General features: G+C 43.8%; 1 protein-coding gene across 4 annotated transcripts; it reads left to right on the top strand.

Annotated features, from left to right (window-relative positions):
* Positions 1 to 1,870: 1,870 nt before the first annotated feature.
* Positions 1,871 to 20,836, top strand: FBXW12 (F-box and WD repeat domain containing 12). 4 transcript variants are annotated; one of them, XM_084839966.1, is made up of 11 exons: positions 1,871 to 2,042; positions 4,290 to 4,327; positions 6,742 to 6,902; positions 10,014 to 10,135; positions 12,232 to 12,441; positions 12,976 to 13,137; positions 15,757 to 15,967; positions 17,311 to 17,495; positions 17,590 to 17,717; positions 18,220 to 18,342; positions 20,507 to 20,836. In XM_084839966.1, the coding sequence occupies exons 1-10, from the start codon at positions 1,950 to 1,952 to the stop codon at positions 18,314 to 18,316; spliced, it is 1,407 nt and encodes a 468-aa protein (XP_084696092.1). In that variant the 5' UTR covers positions 1,871 to 1,949; the 3' UTR covers positions 18,317 to 18,342; positions 20,507 to 20,836. The 4 variants fall into 4 exon arrangements, with proteins under 4 accessions (XP_084696092.1, XP_084696094.1, XP_084696090.1 ...); XM_084839968.1 differs by having other exon boundaries at positions 17,311 to 17,492; XM_084839964.1 differs by lacking the exon at positions 18,220 to 18,342.
* Positions 20,837 to 22,061: the final 1,225 nt, after the last annotated feature.

The raw sequence follows: 22,061 nt of genomic DNA on the forward strand, positions 1-22,061 counted from the left end.
GTATGCAGAACACATCATGCGACATGCTGGGCTTGATGAAGCTAAGGCTGGAGTTAAAATCGCTGGAAGAAACATTAACAATCTCCGATATGCAGATGATACCACTTTGATGGCTGAAAGTGAGGAGGAGCTGAGGAACCTCATGATGAAGGTGAAAGAAGAAAGTGCAAAAGCTGGGTTGCAGTTAAACCTCAAAAAAACCAAGATTATGGCAACCAGCTTGATTGAGAACTAGCAAATAGAGGGAGAAAATGTGGAGGCAGTGACAGACTTTGTCTTTCTAGGCGCAAAGATTACTGCAGACGCTGACTGCAGCCAGGAAATCAGAAGACGTTTACTTCTTGGGAGGAGAGCGATGACAAATCTTGATAAAATAGTGAAGAGCAGAGACATCACACTGACAACAAAGGTCCGCATAGTTCAAGCAAGCCTGTAGTAACCTATGGCTGCGAGAGCTGGACCATAAGGAAGGCTGAGCGAAGGAAGATAGATGCTTTTGAACTGTGGTGCTGGAGGAAAATTCTGAGAGTGCCTTGGACTGCAAGAAGATCAAACCAGTCCATACTCCAGGAAATAAAGCCAGACTGCTCACTTGAGGGGATGATATTAAAGGCAAAACTGAAGTACTTTGGCCACATCATGAGAAGACAGGATACCCTGGAGAAGATGCTGATGCTAGGGAAAGTGGAAGGCAAAAGGAAGAGGGGCTGACCAAGGGCAAGGTGGATGGATGATATTCTGGAGGTGACGGACTCGACCTTGGGGGAGCTGGGGGTGGCGACGGCTGACAGGAAGCTCTGGCATGGGCTGGTCCATGAAGTCATGAAGAGTCGGAAGCATCTGACCGAATAAACAACAACAACCCTAAGGCTGCAAGACTATACACCAGCCTCTCTCAACCTAGTGTCCTCCAAATGTTTTGGACTTCACCTCCCAACTTCTGGAGGGCACCAAGTTTGGGAAGGCCGCTATGCACGCTTACTTCTGAATAGACAGGCATAGAATTGCTCTGTAATCAGTGGAGGCTGGTGGCTCCTATCTCGGTGGGGCTGTAATTCCATTCTGGGTTTCAGTCGGAACTAGCCAGACGTCTAAAAGAGCTATCCAATGTGCTGAACCTATTTTGGGAATGGGGTTCAGCACCTTGGATAGCTCCTTTAGAGTTCTGGCTGGTTCTTACTGAAACCCAGAATTGATACATAGCCCCACCGAAATAGGAGCCACCGGCCTCCACTGTCAAATATTCAATATAACAATATCAAATAGCATAACGGTTGCTCCTCTCGCTGTCTGCAGTGGATCTGAATTCCTAGGACTCTGCCTCAGTTTCCCCAGCAACTCCTTAAGGGGCCGAGGCAAGGGGGATGGGACCGAGCTGGCTGGAAAGCTCATCCTTGAGGGGGTCTAATCAATCCAATCTCTCACCTGCAGCCTGCATTCAGTGGGACCCGAGTCCACTTAACTATGCATAGGATATTACAGCCTCCCAGCGTAATCCGATGCTCGTCGACAGAGGTAATTCAGTCCCATTGAATTCCGTGGAGCTGTGTTTATAAGGTGAACGAATATTATGAATGTTAACATCCTCGTTTACTACGCAGCAAATTCCACGGATTTGCTCGAAATGCACTCCGTGCGCGTAGGCTCCATTAGCTACGGTCCGGAGGGGCGCTTTTCCTTTAGCGGCGGGCGCTGGTCCCGCAAGGGATGCTTAAGAACGGATCTGCTCCCGCCGCCCAACGCGAAGGGCGGCGCGGCCGCGTCTGGTCAGCCCCGCCCGCTGTGCTTCTTGACAGGCAGCTGTTCGGCAAGTAGGAGAGGGCCGTGACGCGTCCGCCCCGCCTTCGCGAAGCGCCGCTCCAGCCGCGGCGCTCCGGCAGGGCGGGGATGGAACGGAGCAGAATGGCCCGCTAGTTTGCTTGCGCAGAGTGGGGGACCGTGGAGGGAAGATGAGCGCCGAGTCGCTTACCTTAGACTGCATCATCCACCTCTTCTCGCACCTGGAGGTACCGGATCTGCTCAGAGCAGCCCAAGTGAACAAGGTACCCAGCACCGGTTGCACGAGCCCCCGCTCCGCCTGTGCGCCCGGACGGACCTCGAGCGTGCGTCTTCCATTCGGACACGGGAACTAGAAAGCGGTTCCCGAGCCTCAGATCTAGTCAAATGTGCCGCGGGTGCGGCACGTTTCCCTGGAACTGCCGCGCCATTGGCAAGATCTTCGGGGTTAACCGACGTATGACGTTTACCGCTGTCTAACCCGCTGGAAATCATTGCATGTAGCAATCTCTCCCTCCGTCGTCGGCTTTTTAAAATCGATCGTTGCATAAGATCTCCCCTCATTCCCTTTTACGAGTGCGTCTGGCGTTTGGGGTTGAGGGAGGAACAATTCCACAGAGCTCACAAATGTACCGGCGCAAAGACTGCGGAATACGTGCAGCGGAAAAGGCCAAGCGCTGTGGAAGGGGACGTCCAGTGGAGGCTGGTGGCTCCGATGTCAGTGGGGCGGTGACTCCGCTCTGGGTTCAGTCAGAACCGGTCAGATCTCTAAAGGAGTATCCAAGGTGCCGAACCTATTCTGAGGATATGGTTCAGCACCGTGAATAGCTCCTTTGGGGTTCTGACCGGTTCTGACCGAAACCAGAGCGGATGCACAACCCCACTGACATAGGAGCCGCCAGCCTCCACTGGGGACATCGGAATGTTTCCATTTGCGAAATGAGCCTCTCCCGAAATTAATGGCACGATAGTCACTTGGGTGAGGAGGGGAGCAGACCCTCCGCATCCTTTTTCTTAGCGGCATCCGTGCCCACAAGGGTCGCTGACTGCAGGATCGTGAAATTCGCGACACAGCATCCTGCTTTGTTGATCTAGCAGAAGGAAAACACACCCCGCTTCCGGGAGACTCGGCTGGCTATGGCGTCGTGATCTGACTTTTGTTTTCATGCCGGCCGCACCCTGGGCATTTCTGCAGTGCAGGCAGTGGTGCAACGGGGTCATTTTGCGCCCTGAACGCGATGGTCTTATGGAGCGGGGAGTGGGAGAGGGGAGATTAGACGGCCGTGCGTATTCCGTCAGTTGTGCTGCACACAGCTACAAGTGCTCTGCTCAGTCCCCAGCCACCAGCACTGCCATTCCGTGTTTTACAACTGCTTCTATGTCACTGATATATTCGAGGAAAGCAAGCAACAAACTGTTTGCCTCCCCTGAGAGAAAGACAGACAGACAGACAGACAGACTTTGGGCATGTACAGTTGCATGTTTTGAACTCACTGAAATCAGAGCAGTACCATGACTACAGGAATAAAGTGAAGTGTGCTTCTTCTGCCCTGTTGCGAGACACATTTACTTAGGAATAAGGCCCATTCAGTTGTAGAAAAGGATAATACGTATTTTAAGTGAAAATGTATGTATTTATTTGTGATATTTATATAATGCTAAATATAATAAAATCCCTAAGCAGTCCTCGTCAAAATGAGCATCGGTAACCAGGTGCATGCCTTGTCCCCCTGACTATAAAATGTTTATTTTAAAGAAGAAGAAAGGATGCTGTCCCAGTGAGCCCCATTACCTGCCACTCTCTGGGTGGTTATTGGGGGGGGGGGGGCTAGGCTGTGGGGCCCTGGACTTCAGCCTTCGCTGCACCACTGCGTGCAGGCAACATTCCAGTTTTCATAAAGGGACACCAAAGCAGCTGCTCTAACAATGGCCCCGTGGCCGCGAACACCTTGGGGCTTCAATTTGTGCAGGCACTGGGGGGACTCTACGGCTGCAACTCCTCTCCCATTTACAGCTGTATGGCAAGCAAAAATGAAAAAGCTTTGCCCATCGCTGTATCTGCATGCCCAGAAAGGCTTCACCCACTGAACTGATGTCAGTCATATGGCTGTTTAAAGCTGAGGCCTTAGAATCCTGGCCCTTTTTGTGCAAACACTGAGCACAGAGCAGCCTTCCCGCCCTGGTGCACTCCAGATGTTTTGGACTACAACTCCCAGCATTCCTAACTATTGGCTATGCTGGCTTGAAAGCTGATGGGAGCTGAAGTCCAAAATATTTGGATGGTGCCAGGTTGGGGAAGCGGTATAGAGCTAAGTACTTTGAAGTAACAAGTAATACTACTAAAGCAACAGTCCTATGCACACTTACCTGGGAATAAGCTCCATTGAATACAATGGAACTTATTTCTAAATAAACATGCATGGGGAATTTCTGCAGATTCTCAAGCACTGGGTGCTTCAATCCAGTGAACCCTGAGGAAATGTTCCTAAAACTGTCATTCTTTCCCCTTTTAGACATGGAATGAAGCAGCTGAGACCACTTTTCTTTGGAGGTGTGTGCCTTTTTAAAAAAACTCTTTGAAGATATTGCTAAGAATGCAACCCCAGCAGTGTATATGTATGGCACTTTATGGAGATTGATGAGCAAAATGTTGGGAGATCCCTGGTGGCCCTGAAGACCTTACAAATGACAATGGGGCAGACAACAGAGATTGGGGATGGGGAAAGGAACAAGGTTAACATAGGATTGATTGGAGTGACATGGTTACAGCTGAAAATGAGGATGAAGTGGATACCAGTTAGTGGCATGGAGAATGAAGCCCCGAGGGTCACAACTAGGAATGTATGCATTTTGTTTAATCTGTTCTGTGTGTGATTCACGTATTGTCAGGTGTCTTTCATTTTGTCATCTGCTCATTGACAGATTCCCCCCCCCCTTTGGAAAAATACACAAATAAGTCTGCCACAATTTGTGGAACTTTTGCTGGCATGTAACATTTTGCATATTTTTCTTAGCTCAGCATACAATCAATGAGCAGAGTGCACAAAACAAAGATTTCTACACAGCAGAGGCTGAAGAGCCATCAGAGGTGTATAAAATGTGTGTATATGTGTTTTTAATGGCATATATATTAATGCATTTTCCAGCAGCTTTCTATTTTCATATGACTAAATTTGCATACAATTCTGGAAAGTAAAATACAGTTCCAGATGTCTGTGGTACCCATGTGACTTTGGAATAGCCATTCCACGTGGACTCTGCAGGTCAGAGTCATAGAAATCTGAAGTCATTTGAATCCATTTCAGATTTCTTCAGCATCGCTCGATGCGACTTCTGCTCCTCCAAGCTCTAAATAGCAGTTGCTGGAGGAACTTGAGTAGGATAAAGCTGTTGTACTCATGTCTTGCCTATGGGCTTCCCACAGGTATCTGGTTGGTCACTCTGGGAGTACAGTGCTGGACTCCATAGGCCTCTGGTCTAATCCAGCAGAGCTGCTGTTATGTTCTTAAGTGATTAAGCCAAAGGCTTCACAGAAAACATGGGTTCTGAGAAAGAAGGAAGACACAAGAACTGGCACCACATACTTAAGAACAGGAGAATCCTGGTAGATCAGACCGAAGGCCTAACTCATCCAGCATCCTGCTTCCCACTGGTCAACCAGATGCCCATGGGAAGCCCACAAGCAGATCATGAGGACCAACACCGCTCTCCTGCTGTTGCCTTTCGGGAACTGGGATTCAGAACTGGAAGCCTTATCCTTCATGAATTCCTCTAATCCCATAAATTGGTGGTAGAAAATCCATAATTTAATTACGTGCTGCTTGAACAAGTACCCCATAAGAAGAGCCATGCTGGATCAGACCAAGGGTCCATTTAGTCCAGCATTCTGCGCACACAGTGCCCAACCAGCTGCCTGTGGGGAACCCCCAAGCAGGACAGGGGTGCAACAGCACCCTCCTTTAGTCTGTTCTGACAATTTGGCTTTATTGGTTGACTCCGGGTTCTGGTATTATATGAGAGGAAGAAAAATGTCTCCTTTTCCACTTTCTCCACACATGCATAATTCTATAAACCTCTGTCATATCCCCTGATTTTTTCCTCCACAAAAAAGCCTCAAACATTGCAACCTCGTCAAATTCTGGAGGATGTTTTCATGCAAGGGTGGACTGGGTGGAATCACTTTAGAGAGCGAAATACCTTTGGGCAGCAAAGGGTGATAGAGGAGTAAAAGGCAGGGAGGGCTAAATGTTAGAGAAGTAAGGAGAGCTTTAAGAGTAAGGACAAGAACTCTCTGCTTAATGTAGAAAGGGGATGTGAATCACTGAGTTCAAAGGTGGGCATTATATGATCTGAGCAGCAGTAGAGATGAAGTATGTTGGCAGCTGTCACCTGGCTGCTTCTAGTCCTTCTGGGGCCATCATACTGTCTCCCTGCTCGCCGTGTGTACTTTGTATCTGGTTTAGAAAACAACCCAGGAATGCATAATTCCTGGGTTGTTTGGTGTGACATGCGAACCCAGAACTCTGAGTTGTTGAGGGGGAAACAACCCAGAGTTTTAACCCAACAACAAACCATGAACTCTTTGTATTTTACTGACTAGTGGCTAATAAAAATTAGTATTTTATACAACTTTAGAGTGTTTTATGGTGCTTATTTAGGAATCTCCCAAACAAATGACATTTTTTTTTAAAAAAAAGTTTTCAGCAAACCCCAAACTGTTCAGCCATCTGTTTTTCATCACTGCAGAGGATAGTTTGTTTGTTTGTTTGTTTATATGATTTATTAGCCGCCCATCTGGCCGGCTACCCAGCCACTCTTGGACGCATACAATACAAACAACACGAAATACAACAAATTTACAAAATCAACTGAACAAAACAACATTTCAACTAATCATTCAGTGAAACAGTTATGGAGAAAGCCATCTAAATGTCAAGGTAATCGTATCACTATTTATATTTATAGAAATATGTGTCTAAGGCGATGGGCCTTCTGCAATATCTCTGTGATCCCAGGTATGCAGACCTGGAAAAAGTACTATCTCCACCGCTCTAATCTTGAACATAAAATGGCGTCAGGGCGGCCTTCAGTCGACTATACGTGCAAAGCTCTGAGAGGACATAAAGGTATGTGAAGTGTGGTAAAAACTCAGAAATGAATTTGTTAGATTACAACAGATCTTCCCCCCTCCTTCTCCCCATATCTGAGTCTTCCATATCTTTCATTGATCTCACTCCTTGGAACACCACAGGGTAATGTGATCACTTATTTTCTCTGATCTATTTAAAAATGGAACAAAGGGCATTTAGTGCAGGAGACGCCCTGGAGGTTCACGGTGTCATCTAAAGAGCCCACAAACTTCCATGAGTGAGCAATCTCAATAGCAGGATAAAAGCTCCATGTGAAGAAAGCTTAGGGGTGTGCACAGAGCATTGCCCATAGCCCCTCAAAATCTGTTATAAAGGCCATCTTGGTATGAGAGCTGCCAGAGAACTCCTATCTGGAGCATGGCAACTATGTTATCAATTTGTTTCCTACGCAATAGCAGTCATGGCAATCTACATTTTAAACTCAAGAGGAATGCTAAAATATAATTTGCTTCATTGCTTCTGTCAATCGGTCTGCCTATATATCATCATGTTGTACTGAACATTTATTTATTTATTACATTTCTATACCATCCAATAGCCAAAGCTCTCTGGGCAGTCCACAAAAGACACCATAAAATACAATATAAATTGTAAACTTTTAAACGTACAGTAATTACAAGAAGAGTTGCATAACTCCCAGTTAGAAATGTTACTGAATGCACAAGGCTGCAGTCTTAATGGTACTTACTAGGAATGAAGATCAATTGAAATGGCACTTACTTCCATGTCTATATATATATATATATATATATATATATATATATATATATTTGTATTAAGCTGGAAGGCAGAGGAACCCCAGGCTTGGGGCCCAAATCTAGTTGCCCTGGGGCCTTAGTCTGGCTCCCTGAGATTCCCCCGATGGGCCCCTTCCCCCAGCCACTGGTGGTTGGTTTCCCGGCTGTTGTGCAGTTTCCCCCCTGTTCTCAAAGGTTGAAATGCCTCCCTTCAAGTTTGATTACTGGCAGTAAGAGCTTTAAGTTATACAGTGGAGGCTGGTGGCTCCTATTTTAGTGGGTTCAGAACCTTGGATAGCTCCTTTAGAGTTCTGACTGCTTTGGACTGCAACTCAGAGCAGATGCACCGCCCCACTGAAAAGGAGCCACCAGCCTCCACTGAAGCTATGGCATGCTGGTATTTTTTTGTATTTGGGGTTCGGTCCATCTGCCTTTTGGCCACAGCCCCTTTGCCTTTGACCATGTCCACCACCGGGATGCAGCTCTCCAGAGCTGCTGTAAGGAATAATTGACAGAATGTGGGTGTAAATATAATGCTTAACTGAAAAGACCAGTGTGAAACACAAAAGAGCTAAGGTCAGGAGGATGGGGTACCCCTAATTTAATATTATATTATAAATTGTGTCAGTTACATCACCTTCTCTCTTGGTTATCGACAGATATTAATAATAATTGAGTACAGGTGGAGAGAACGATGTTACCGTTACAGATAGTGGGTTCATTGTATCTGCTATGACTCCCTTACATGGTCATCCGGCCTTCCATTCTGAGGATCAACCAGTGGATATACTGGCCTTCAAACAGAAGGGGATTTATAGGTTGAAAGAATTTTGTTTAAATGCCCTGCTCCTTCCCAGAGAGTTCTGGAGAACTCATTTGAAGGAGGTTGGAATAACTTGGTTAGCATGGTATCAAGTAGGTACGTTCATCACAAGAGAGGATATCAAATAATAGGTCTTAAGAAATTTAACACCATTTGAATCTATACTCAAACTCCTAGGCAATGGGGAGAAAGGCCTGGTGTCTCATATTTACAGAGTGCTAATTGATTTAGGTATGGGTTCAACGAACAGTTTCAAATGAATGTGGGAACCGGATAGGGAAACAGAAACAGAGGATGATATATGGAATACAAGGTTGGAAGAATTCCCATTTAAATCAGTATCTATTAATATGAGAGAACAAGCTGTGAGGGTTCTTCAAAAATGGTATGTAACTCCTGCTCATTTAGCTCATATTCATCAGGAATTGTCAAGATTGTGCTGGAGGGGATGCAAGGAACCAGGATCAACCCAGCAGATGTGTTGGTCTTGTGTAAAAGTGGCAAAGTTTTGGACTGCAGTCTTTGGTGAAATTCATAAGATACTTGGACAGCAATTGGAGAGAACACCAGAGTTGGCAGTCTTAGGAGTGTTTGGGGGAAATAATAGAAATTGCTCCTCTAAGCTGTTGACTGGATATCTGTTGGCTGCAGCTAGGCTGTTTATTGCTCAATTTTGGAAGGACTTAAGAGGAGTCTCATTGGATGCTTGGTGGGCCCGGGTTTGGAAGATTGCCTTAACAGAAAAATTAACAAATAAGTTACGACTGGTGAAAGGAAGTAGGAAACAAGATACATTTACTATGGATTGGTATCAATTTATTATGCATATTGGCAATACTCAACTTCACAACACTCTGCATATTGGTCTCTCTGGTCCATGTGAACAATGTATTCTGTATTTTTCTGCCTTAACCTATTATAATTTTTGATATGCCTGGACTACCGCATGTAAGGGGTGGGAAAAAATAAAATAAAATGATTTTTTTTAAAGAACTAAAGTACCATGCATTATACAAAATGCAAACTCCTCGTTAGTGTACACAGCTCTAAAATTCAACATTGAGAATCCAACTCTTACAGATGCACAGTTCATGTTAACAATTGTACTAGTCCAATAAAATTTGTTTAATAACACATATTTACTTTTTTTGTGTATTTGGGATAAATGTGTTGAACAGTGCATTTGTAATTGCACTGTTTTATTCTCAGTGTTGTATTTTTAGAGTTATGTGTTCAAGTGAGACTGTTTTTCCTTTTTGTATATTGCATGTGCCTTAACTCCTTTGCCATTCAAGTTTAAGCACATCGACGTGGTTGGTGATATTCACAATTATGATGAATGTTTCTTGTAGACTTATAATGTACTAAGCAAGATGGCTCCAGCACCAGCAAGCAAATGCCTACCGTTTTCATGGCTCAGTTTTGATAGTGAAATGGGGATCATTCTTCTGGTGAGGCTCAAATTAATCAGATGTTCAAGTCCAAAGATACATTGTTTTTAAAGAAAATTCTGTCACGTTGTTGTAGGAATGATAAATGACATGGCTTACCTATCAGAGAATGAGCACACGTTTGCAACAGGGAAGGTCAAGTCCGTTGTATGTACTACATCTTCTGACGGCACTGTCAGGGCATGGAACGTCCAAGAGGTAGGTCAACTCAAAAGAGTACATAGAAGATGAATGTAAAGATCTTAAGGGTGCAATCCTATGCATGTTTAGACAGAAAAAACATCCTACGTGCTAGCTGGAGAATGCTGGGAGTTGTAGGACTTTTTCTGTCTAAACATGCATAGGATTGCACCCTAACTGTACCAGCACTTCAGACATATGCAAAAATTTAAAAGCAAACAAAATGAGATTTCTAATTGGTGGGAAGAGGTAATGCATTTATTAAGAATTATTTTGAACAAGAGAAGAAGAAAGGCCTGCTAGCTCACATTGATATTAATTTGCGGAGGGAGCAATCCTACCTGGATTGACAGTCACCTCCGAGCCAGGGGGTGACCGCCTGCCTATCCAGTGAGGGGCAGGAGAAGTGGTGAGGAGCGGATCTCTGCCTTGCTCCCCCGCCCTGCTTTTGCAGCTAGACAGCCAATTTCGGCTGTCTAGCTGCGAGACCTCAGAGCACGGGGAGCTGCAACCGGACAACACATAGGATGGGCTGTACAGGCATTTCTGAACTCCCCGCCCTGGCTCATCCCTGGGATCACCCCGTTTTCACTGCTCTGCGCTGCTCCTACAAACAAGGGGTGCAGGGACGATCCACATTGCCTATGAGGCGGCGCGGGAGGGGTTGAGGGTGGGTTCTGTGATAACCAACCTCAGAGCATGGGCGCTGTGGTCATTTCCTGGGAACTGTCCTATCCTATGGCCATCGAGCTGCTGACTAGTGGCTGTAGGACTGCACCCTTAGTTACTATATTTATAGACCACCTTTCTGCCAAAGCACTGCAGGTGCTTTTTATAATTTTATAATAGTGGCTTTTAGAGACATGATTCAAAAGGTTTGGAAGAGAGTCAGTGTGGCATAGTGGTTTGAGTGTTGGGTTGGGGAGACCTGGGTTCCAGTCCCCACTACGTGATAAAGCTCACTGGGTGACTTTGGGCTAGACACCAACCCAACCTAACCTACTTCACAGGGTTGCTGTGAGGATAAAATGATGGAGGTGAGATATAAATGTATCAATCAATCAATCAATGACACAAGTAAGCAAATTCAGGTGCCATCCATTTTATAGGCTTACTGAATTAATTTATATAACAACCAAGTGGAATGGTCACTGCAGGAAACAATTCTGGGAAAGGAGGAGCAAAATGGCACTTGGTTCCAGCGAAGGCAGAGGAAGGCTGTTTTGCCTCTCCCTCCGATGGTCAGGTGGAAGAGCTCCTAATGAGGACCATTCTGGGAAGGAAGGTTCCACATGGCAGACGGTCTGAGGCAGTCAGTTGGAATGGAGGACAAGCAGCCAGCGATAAGGAGGTTTGTCACCATAGCTGGTGGACTTCTGCAGGAAACTCCTACATATGAAGCAGTTCATGCAAGAGAGGGTGCATGGATTGGACCCACTGTATTTAATGAGTTGATAGATTTCATACAAAAACTGCATGAAACTGGACTGTATGAGCTGTTTGCCATATGTTCAGCTACGGATTGCGTGAGAAACTGCTGGTGAAGACAAAAACTGCTGGCACAAATAGCAAAAGATAAAATGGAAGGAGAAGGGAAGAATAAGATTAATACTTTGGAAATTCCAGCATGATAATGGGATTTTCAGATCCCCTGATTTGCTCAGCCTTTGAGGGAGACATGGAGGAGAAGACTGTGATGCGAAGGAAGTATTGGTTTATTTGAAATAAAGTACATTCTGTTAGGAGATGTTTGGCTGCAGATCAGGACTTTGAAATACAATGAAGAAGTCCAACTCATCACTATGATCTAACCGAGAAATAAATTAGATGAACAAATTAGATGAACAAATTCCAACAAAGTAAAGGCAAAATAAAGAAATGATCAGGTGACCTTTTCTATAACAAAAGCAAAACAGAATTTTTTCCTTCCCCTTTTCAAAAAGAAGTCTGTTAGAACAGATACTAGAAAACACACTGTCATGGAAATTTTTAATATTTTAAAACACACACAGTACTAAAACATACTGTACTGACTGCACTGACAGGATGTTCTTTTTTTCTTTTAAGTACTACTCATCTGGCACAATTTTAAATTATTTCTCTTTTTTTATCAGGGTACACAGATTTGGTCGAGTCCCCAACAGGAAGCACCACTAGTAAATATTATCACATTTCCTCTGTATAAATTGGCAGCTACGACAGACTGCCAGGGGACGATCAAACTCTGGCATGGGGATACAGGCCAAGAGCTTGCCGTGTTTACAGCATCATCCTCATCATGCTCGGTGGTGGCCTACACAAAAAACAATAAGCCATTCCTAACAGTAAGTGCACCACTAACTGAATTGCTGACAGTCCTCCAACGAGCTTCCTGTTACCTTGACAAATGCCTACGAAAAAGTATGAGATAGTGCATTTCAACGGTGTAGAAACAGAAGACTGGATCAGAGCAAGGTCTTCTTTGTCCTGCATTTCTCTACCAGAAATGCAGCAACAAGCGGACACTAGATGACACTGGAGGCAGTGGCTCCAATTTCGGTGAGGCTGTAAATCCATTCTGGGTTTTAGTCAGAACTCTAAAGGAGCTATCCAAAGTGCTGAGCCCTATCCCCAAAATAGGTTCAGAAGGCTGGACAGCTCCTTTAGAGTTCTGGCTAGTTCTGACTGAAATCCAGAATGGATGCACAGCCCCACCGGAATCAGAGCCACCAGCCTCCACTGGACTTACCAGAAATTGGTCAGTAGTCCACTGGTGTATCTTTTGTCTACCTCCCATATATACTAACAGGTTTTAAGAAGCTGATATCATCTCTGAAGATATTAAATCATACTTTTGACATTTCCCCCCTTCGGTTTAGGTAGGCACTGGTGCAGGCATCCTCTATACGCTGGCAGCTGCTGATCTAAGCCAGATTTTGAGGACAGAAGTGTTTCAAGACTGCGGTATAGATTTGTCACTCTGTTCACCAGATGGGCAATGGATAGTTATTTGTCCTACTGATCCTGCTTTTTCACCAAAGGTACTGTTATGCTGCTGCTTAACATATTTGTTGATATCTAGGGTTATTCCAGAAGAGGCCTTTATTATCAATTGCCCTGCCTCATTCTCAGAATTTTACAGGGGGTCCAGATGACAACAACTTCTTTTTGTAGCCTTCCTGTGTTTTCCCGCCACTGCTTCTATCTTTTTTCTTTCCACAAAAAATCAATTCAGGAGGAAAACATGGAAATGCTGTACAATGCCTTTTGATTGGTAGCGCTAGAAGCCATCCACCTGTAAGCACTTCTCGTTTTCAGCCAATGTATCCAGTCTTACTCTGACTTAGAGGAGACACATTGAAGTGTATGGGAAGTTAGACTAACATTGGGTACAACCCCATGGCAGCTTTTTTTGGGGGGGGGCAATTAGAAAGGGTCAAACTCTGTTCTTCCCTCACATAGCCACAGTTATGATTCTGACTGCTATTTTCTCTCCTGCCCTGCTGTTTTTAGAAGCAAAAATTAGACACGGTGATGCATTACACATTTAACACAGTGGGCACGTTCACATGTCAAGCTAAGCCACCCGGGGAAGAAGCCATGCTGGCTGGCTGGGTGGTTTGTCCGTTACCCCCGACAGACTATCACCTGCTCGTTAGCTTCTTGTGGCTTGTTTCTCCCTCAGTCCTCCAGTCCGTTGCCGTCATGTATCCCAGGGGGATTTTTGTGGCAGAAATCCCCGTTTCCTCATCCCGACATCAGCACCCTTTTCGCAATTGGTCCGCTGGGGTTGCCAGCTGATGAGGGAAACTCCACCCCCCCCCCCCACTGAGATATCAGCTCACAAAAAGGAAATAATTTTCTGAGCCTTTATGAACCCAGGAACACATTCAGCTTTAAAAAAATTTGGGCTCTTGCACTGTTGTGAAGAGCAAAAGACCACCTATCCACTATTTAGCTAACCTTCCCCTTATCCCGCTCTTTTCAATGTCCTCCACTTCAGTACTTCCCTTATACTGAAGTAAGAACACCTACTGGATGGAGTTCGCAAACTCTTTTATTCTGCCACGAAAATTGACAAATTTCCCCTCCGTTCTACTGCTCTGCCATGAATTCTATGTAATTTTTGTATTCCCGCTCACCTGATAGCTAGCAACAGAGAGAGCCAGCTGGCAAAAGTGGCAAAAACCCTTGTTGCTCCTTGCAATCTCGCTAGTCCCACCACAATTCTCTTTTATCCCTTCTCAGCCTCAGGATGGATTATTTCTAGGAATCCTGAAGAAAGGACACCAGATAGCGTCCCAAATGCGTTTGCAATTTAATTTTTTTCCCCATTCCTGTGCAAGTGCGCAGCAGCAAATGACTGCTGCTAGAAGAGAAGGCAGGATGAAATGTACATGGTCAGGGACATTTTGTTTCAAGCATGAAGCGTAACATGAAGCAGCTTTTAAAAAGAAAGGTCTTTGCTAGCAAGGGAAGCGCCAAGGTGGAGAACATTACTAAGGGGTCGGGGGTGGCGGCTTGAGTTGAGAGAAAGCACTCCATTTTACTGCCCTGCCATGAGATTTGCACAAATTTCCCCTCCATTCTACTGCTCTGCCATGAATTTTTGCATATTTTTTACGATCCTGCTCACTGCTCTGTAACCCTCATGTAAATCTGACAGCTAGCAATGGAGCTGTTTTGTTTCAAGTATGAATCTTACTTCAGTGTAACATGAACCAGCCTTAAAAAAAATAAAAAATAAAAAGTTTGCTAGCAAGTGAAGCATCCCTACAGCACTTGGTCCATTCTGGGTTCTCAGGGTGGCTTGTTTGCGCAAAACTACCCATGACAGGAAAACTGGTCCGGGTTCGGACATCACGCCACTCTGCAACCACCCATAACAACCCACCATGGCTTAGCGTGACATGCCAACCCAGTCATAGTCTAGTTTAGACCCAAGACGGTTACAAGCTACAAAATTTGGTGCTTGAACACCATGCCCAGTTTTTGTTCTCCCACCTCCCCTTGTTATGCTTAACATCAAGCATAAGAAGAGCTCTGGAGAACTCAAAACTTGCCACTACTTGGTGATAGCGTTGTGGGTTCTGACAAAGGTGGGTCATCCTATTGTGGCTTTTGGATTTCTTCTAATGAGCCAACATAGCTACCTATAATGTTTGTATTGATAACAATTCATGTTTAGCAATACTCTGCTATAGTGGCCCAGATTCAAAAGGACCGTGCTATTTATTCTACTCCAAGAGTTGGATTTCTCAGACATCAGCTCCCCATGCCACCTAACAAACCACTGTGGAAACTGAGGCAAGTTTCAAAAGCCACTTGTGATACGACATGGAGCTGTGCTATCAAAAGTCAAAATAGCTCAGGCTGCAACTCAGTGCTTTGCATGTCGAAGGTCCCAAGTTCAATCCCCGACTTCTCCAGGGAGGGCTAGGAAAGAATCCTGCCTGAAACCCTGGAGAGCCGCTGCCAGTCTGTATAGAAAATACTGTTAAATTGACCAATGGTCTGATTTGGTATAAGGCAGCTTAATTTGTTGAAATAAAATTTTGAATAAAAATGAGAATAAAAGTCTCACCGGGGATGTCCAAGTTCACCTAAAGTAGCTTTTTGGATCTCAGCCTATATGAGCGATTCTTGTTTTTGCCTACCAGGTGTTTTATACGCATTGTGTAACTAATCCAGAAGATGATGAACTGATGTTGTCCAGCCCTTTGCCAGTTACAAACCGTCATCTTGTCACCTGCTGGTTACCAGCAGAATCAGCAAGGATGGCCATACTGCATGATGACACAAGGAATTTTCACATTGTGAGCTTTGATATTGTCATTGAGAAAAAATCTAAATATAAAATGAATATTACAGGTAGGTGTCTTCCAACTGTTGCCTAATAGAAAGAAAATTTCTTTTACTGGTTATTTATTTAGTAATAATCTGGGAGGTATCATGAAGTGGTAGTTGTTTTCCTTCTAAGCCACCCTTTCTGGTACTAACAGATGCTATTTCCAAACCGCTGATGATTTTCCATTTAGGAAGCAATCCTACATCCCCAAGCCTCTGAGGGGCCATAGGATTGTTCAGAGTCCCTCATCTGAGGTCAGAGACAGTGCTCCATCCACAGAAGGGAGAGTTGGAGATCCACCTCCGCTCCCTTGCAACTGGTGCAGAAAAGACCGCGCTAGCTGCCCTCTGAGGTTGGGAAAGCAACCTTGGAGAAGGGGGAAAGGGGGCATTTTGGTGGGTGGGGTGGGGAAGAGACCAGAGAGGCCAGGATACAAGCTATCCTGAGGCCTCTCTGGCCTCATTTCCTCCCCCTCCGAAGTGCAGGGCAGGAGAACGGGGGTAGGTGGGGGGAGGTTCAGCTCTGCCGTTTCTCCCGCCCTGCATAGGATGATTGTAAGCCTCCAAGTTTGGAGGCTTACAATCATTGAGGGTGCAATCAATAGGAATGTGCCCTTAGATAGCTTTTAAGCTTTAGAATAGTCATGAGAGCAGTGACCATTCACATGTGTTCTGTATTGCTTGACACACTGAATGGTGTCCAACCAGAACATAGAAAATAGTATGCCCATTTTATTATTTATTTTACTGATTTGAGAGCATTTTTATCCTGCTCTTCAGTAAAAAGGCTCCCAGAATGGCTTACAAGAATGAATAATTAGACAGTCCTTTCCCTCAGGCTCACGAAGGAAAAAGACACAAGGCAAAAGGAAAGGGATTGGGAGGGGGGAAGAAATAAAGCATGGTGTGATGCTTGATTCAGGTGCCCAGATGGACAGAAATATACCAGTTGAACTCAGGCTTGCACTGGGCCTATTGTCCTTCTGGGCTGGTATGTTCTTTGTTTCTTCTCCCATCTCCTCAAGGCAAAATGTTTCCTCAGATGCCCTTCTGGTGGCATCTTTATAAATATAAGCCCCTTTTTTCCAAGCACACCAGGCTATACCGAAATAATAAGCCTATTAAGATAGGCAACTGTCTTAATTAGTGTTTCATAGCTCTTGTCACTCCTGTATAAAGTAGCACTAGACTACACAAGAGCATCTACTTCAGGCGTGAGCCACATGAAGCTCTAAGCGAGCAACTAGCTCATTCAAGCTGACTGATGTACTGGTGAACACTGTTGCAGTACTATTTGGGGAAATAGAAATTTCAGTGCTAAAATCATACAGAAACAAGACTGTTTAAGTGTTATATTTATACAACAGCTCGACAGGTTGCAAGCTTCACATTACCGACACAAGAACCATGGATGACAAAGAAGATAATGAAAGGATTTGGCAAACAAACTCTTCTTATAGCAACTGGACTGGAGCTGAAATTATATACTCTGACTGGGACTGAATTAATGGTTTTCAAAGATCATCATAAAATTATTACATCAATCTGGGTGGTATAGTCACTATTACTACTACTATTACTACTACTTTCTGTTCTGCATGCTATACATTCTTTAACAAAAATACTTCTCTCCCCACCTGTCCTAGGATCCTTTTCATGTTGTCACATCATCTATGGACCTCTCACTCAGCGTGTACTCCTGGAAAAATGACAACAAATCCTCTTCATTGATTAGTCGCTATCACTTACTAGGAGGATCCCACAGATGGTCAAGGTAAGTTTTACTTTTTTAAAATTAGTTTTGAGTTGCCTGTTGCAAGTCTCTAATACTGGCCTTTTAGGGTTCAAAAAATGATTTGAACACCTATTATTGATGAAACTATTTTTCAAACATTAGCACAATGTTGAGTGCTCACAAGCACATTTAACTAGCTTAGATTCAGGATATCTAAGGGTCAGTTCCCTCCCCTACGAGCCTAGCCATTAAGATCTAGCAGGCAGGCGCTTCTTCATGTCCTGCCAGTAGCAGTGGCGACTGGTTGAGGCTTAGGAGAGAGTCTTCTCAGTGTCAAAGTTGAGGGCCCCCTTCCCCAACCTGGTGCCCTCCTGGGGTGTGTGGACTACAACATCCATCATCCCCAACCAGCAAACCCTTTGGGCATGCTAGCTGGGGATAATGGGAGTTATAATCCAATAGATCTGGAGGCACCAGGTGGGGAAGGCTGGTCTAGGCTCCAAAGCTCTCTGCCTACCTAAGGAAGCTTTTCTCCCCTCAGTGAAAACTTTCCTCTTCAAGCAAGCTTTCAGTCCACAGAGCTGAAACTCTATTATCTTCTGGAGAATGAAGTTTTATCTGACACTTTGTTTTTATAAGTTGTACTCCCTTTTGCCTCTTCTTGGTGAGTCTTGTATTTATTAGTATTATGGCTTGATGGGTCAGTAGTGCGCTGTTAACTAGTTTGTGCATTTTATTCTAAATGGAAAGATGGGATATAAATGCTTTTATAAATTCATTTCTGATGGCATATCCCAAGCTAGTAGATACTATAGCTGACCAGATATCACATATAAATCACCAGCACTCCTTCAGAATTTCTTAAAGGGCGACGCAATTAAGGCTGGAATCCAGAGGCTATGGTAGATTTCTACTTCTGGCAGCCTTCCCATCTCATGGAGTGCTGCTCTAGAGGGTAGGGGTAGGAAGGGGGATGAGTTTCCACCCCTAGGAAAAGGATCTGAGAAGTGCCCACAGAACAACACAGGTAGTGTTTTTGATCCTAGCCCAAATGATACAAACCACTTCTCCTCAGCATGGGCTTCCTCGAAATGAAGACAAAGATGATAGGGATACCCAATTTGAATAGAAAGGCCGTTCTTGCGGATTAAAAAATATACAGAATGAATCGATGTTATCAGAACAGTAACTGCCACTGTTCAAGTATAGTAAAGATGAATCCGATAAGCTACTGCACAATAAAATCTGAACACCCATTTACCATCAGCTGAAGTAGGCCAACCTTAAACAGCTGAACTCCCTGCCATTTCATCTTAATAGTGAGCAATGTAGTGTATAGCACTCTTAAGATAGAACGGGAGCGTTTGATCATACCTCTACTTAGTATAGCACCATTCTGATGTTTCTAGTAGAAATCGAAGAATAGTACTATACTTCTTATAGTACTACCTCCATATTTTTGGTAGGGTGTAGGAACCGTTTATGTAAAGCATAATTGAAGTTGTTCTGGCTTTCACTGCTCATGGTGGTTGCACATGTCTATAATTAGTGTGGTGACATGACATGCTTTCGTCCATGAGATCACTTTTTGGACTTCTTGGGTGTTAACCCAGTGTTTCCAAGAAGCAGGACCTCTCAAGCTAAATATTTTTATTTCCCTTTAAATGCTCCCAAGCAAGGTTACCTGGTCCTTTCTTGTGTATTTTTTTTTAAAAGCAGCAACTACTGCAGAATGTCACTTATCTGATATGGAGTATATATTTGAAGGTGGGAATTCCTCCCCCCGCCTTAGCTCTGAACTAGGTAGCCTTTAAACAAACTATACTTTCATGTGCTGTTGCCTCCTTTTCCCACAATATGGGGAAAAATGTCTCATGCCACCAATGCTATATGGTACTTTGCAAACCAGTAAAGGAAAGAAGGCACAGGTCTATGTCCTGTCAGTCTTTACAATCTGGTTGCCTTTGAAGATTGTCATAAAAATGACTAAGAATGTATGTGAAATGTTAACACTTGAAGTGTACTCTATAGAAGCATATGGCTTTTATAAAACTATGTCTTGTCCAGCGACCCTTGTGAGCTATGGGGTGGTATAGAAATGCAATAAATAAATAATAAAGAGTGAAGGCAGCTATCATTTCTACTAAGCATATACAAATATTATGTTGGGGCTCCAAAGGTAACTGCACAAATACTGTGGTGCTGTTTTAATTATACACAAGACTTTTTACAGTATCTTGAAAATCAAAATAAAATGCGTGGAGAGGCAAGTAAGTGTTACACACTTCGTATTAAACTACAGAAGATATGGGTCAGCTTTTAAAGAGCAATACGAGCTTCCGTAGACACAGAGGTGCGGAAGTTGCTATTCTTTTCCTTATGACTGCATCCACTGAACTGCCCAAGCCTTGGAATCACTAATAGGACCGAGAAAAGCAACGGTGCATGTGCTCTGCTCCATTCAGTCCTCTGCTACTCAGCCATGGCTTTCCCTTTTCACCATAACCAAAAATTTAATCTAACACACAGAATTGAAACTAGATTTATAGGTAGAGGTCCCATTAGAAGCAGCAGAACTTACAGCCCAAACACAACCTTGTTCACTTCTAAGTAACACAGAACTAACTAAAGTACTGTACTGTGGTATGTAGTGGCTGAACAGCTTTAAAATAGGGTAGAACTAGGACTGTTTCTCTTGGCACGCTATATAAAATTCCTTGCAAAGTCCAACAGAGCTTCGATTTAACTTTTAGTAATGAAAAGGACAAATTGCTTCAGTATGACAACATTAGACCCAGCGCTGTAATCTGTATTTTTCTCTCTACTAGTGGCTTTAGAAGTGTGGCTTGTGACGATGTCAGCATTGTTGGCGTGGTGGCTGGAACAGATGGGACAGACATTTTAAGAGCATACTCCTTTAATTTGTGAGATTTAATTTTTCTATGTTACATTCTCATGCTTTATTCACTTGTCAATTAAGTAATGAATCCATCACAAGCTGCCACTTCCATATGTACAGTAAGCAGCATGCAACTGCAGTCTAAAGAAGCAGTCAGTATTGTACAAAACATTTCATACCATCTGAAAAGAAAATGCAGTGGAATCCAGACTTTGATTATTTGTATCTGTACCGCTAATAATAAACTACTGAAGGGGTAGCCATTTGTATCTTTTCTGGTCTTTCAAAATAAAAGTGACTTAAACAGGTTTCAAACTTTAATCTACAATAGCTGCCCTTAGTTTTATTAAATGTTCAATTGAACAGAGCATACAGCTGAAAAATTACATTAGCAAAACTTTTCTGCTGTTTCAAACGTGACAATTCCCACATTTTGGGGTTGAACAAGACAGTGGATGTCTATGGTCCTAATAAAGGTTATGGAAGCATAGATGGAGCAGCTGCTTTTATCCTCGAGGAGGATAATGGCAAGCAGAGGCTTACTGCCCAAGAGTCAGAGCCTAATGCAGCTGATCAGCTTGGTCATTGCATGCCACACCTGCACAACTACAAGAACTTTACTCCAAGTAAGGCCTCATGAGGATCAGGGAAGATTATAAACTATGGAAAGCTGCTTTCTCCAATACTCTCTGTACCAGAAGGCAAGGATTCTTATCAATTGGACACATTCAAAAAGGAAACCGATCAGAACACTACATTTAGATATACCAATAAGCAGCCTGAACTGTGTTAACATTTTACTAAGTAGCACTGTTGATTCATAGAAAAACATTGCAAGAATAACTTCTGGTGTTATTTTTTCCAGTGTTATCAGGGGTACGGGGCAAGACAACAAAAGACAGGAAACAGAATGGACTACCACAAAGAAATTTATTTGTCTGCTTAGTTTGAGTTTCTGCTTTATTATGAAGCTCTTAAACATAAAAGAGCTAATAGCACCTTTGCCTTAGGTCTGACACACACTTCAAACCATTACCACCCTGTTTCCCACCCACTGTGGATATAGTATTTAAATACTTTGTATCACAAATTTATTAGCAAGTCAGCAACAGATACAGTTCCATTAGCTACAACATAATTTAAGGTATCCCCACATTATTCGTCTTAGGCGAGTGGACAAAACATTGCTAAAATGTCCCGCAAACTTTATATGAAAACCTAGCCGAGGAAGATTTAAACTGAACCAATATGATCCTGCCGTAATATTAAAGCCCTAAGAAAGGCAGCAGGTTGTATAGTTAACTCCTTGTGGGCAAAACCACTGCCCTAAAACTATGCAACCTACTACCTCTTCCTAGGAACCCACCACTTCTTCTGCAATTCTTCCAACAAGAAAAGCCGCTGTGGTACAAGATCAACTTTATGCTGACATCAAAGAATAGTGTAGTATAAAAATGCACACAATCACTTAAATGCAAAGGTAA

The sequence above is a fragment of the Heloderma suspectum genome, chromosome 2, assembly GCF_057233095.1.
Source record: "Heloderma suspectum isolate Gila_16-S chromosome 2, 16-S_ref, whole genome shotgun sequence".
NCBI lineage: Eukaryota > Metazoa > Chordata > Lepidosauria > Squamata > Helodermatidae > Heloderma > Heloderma suspectum.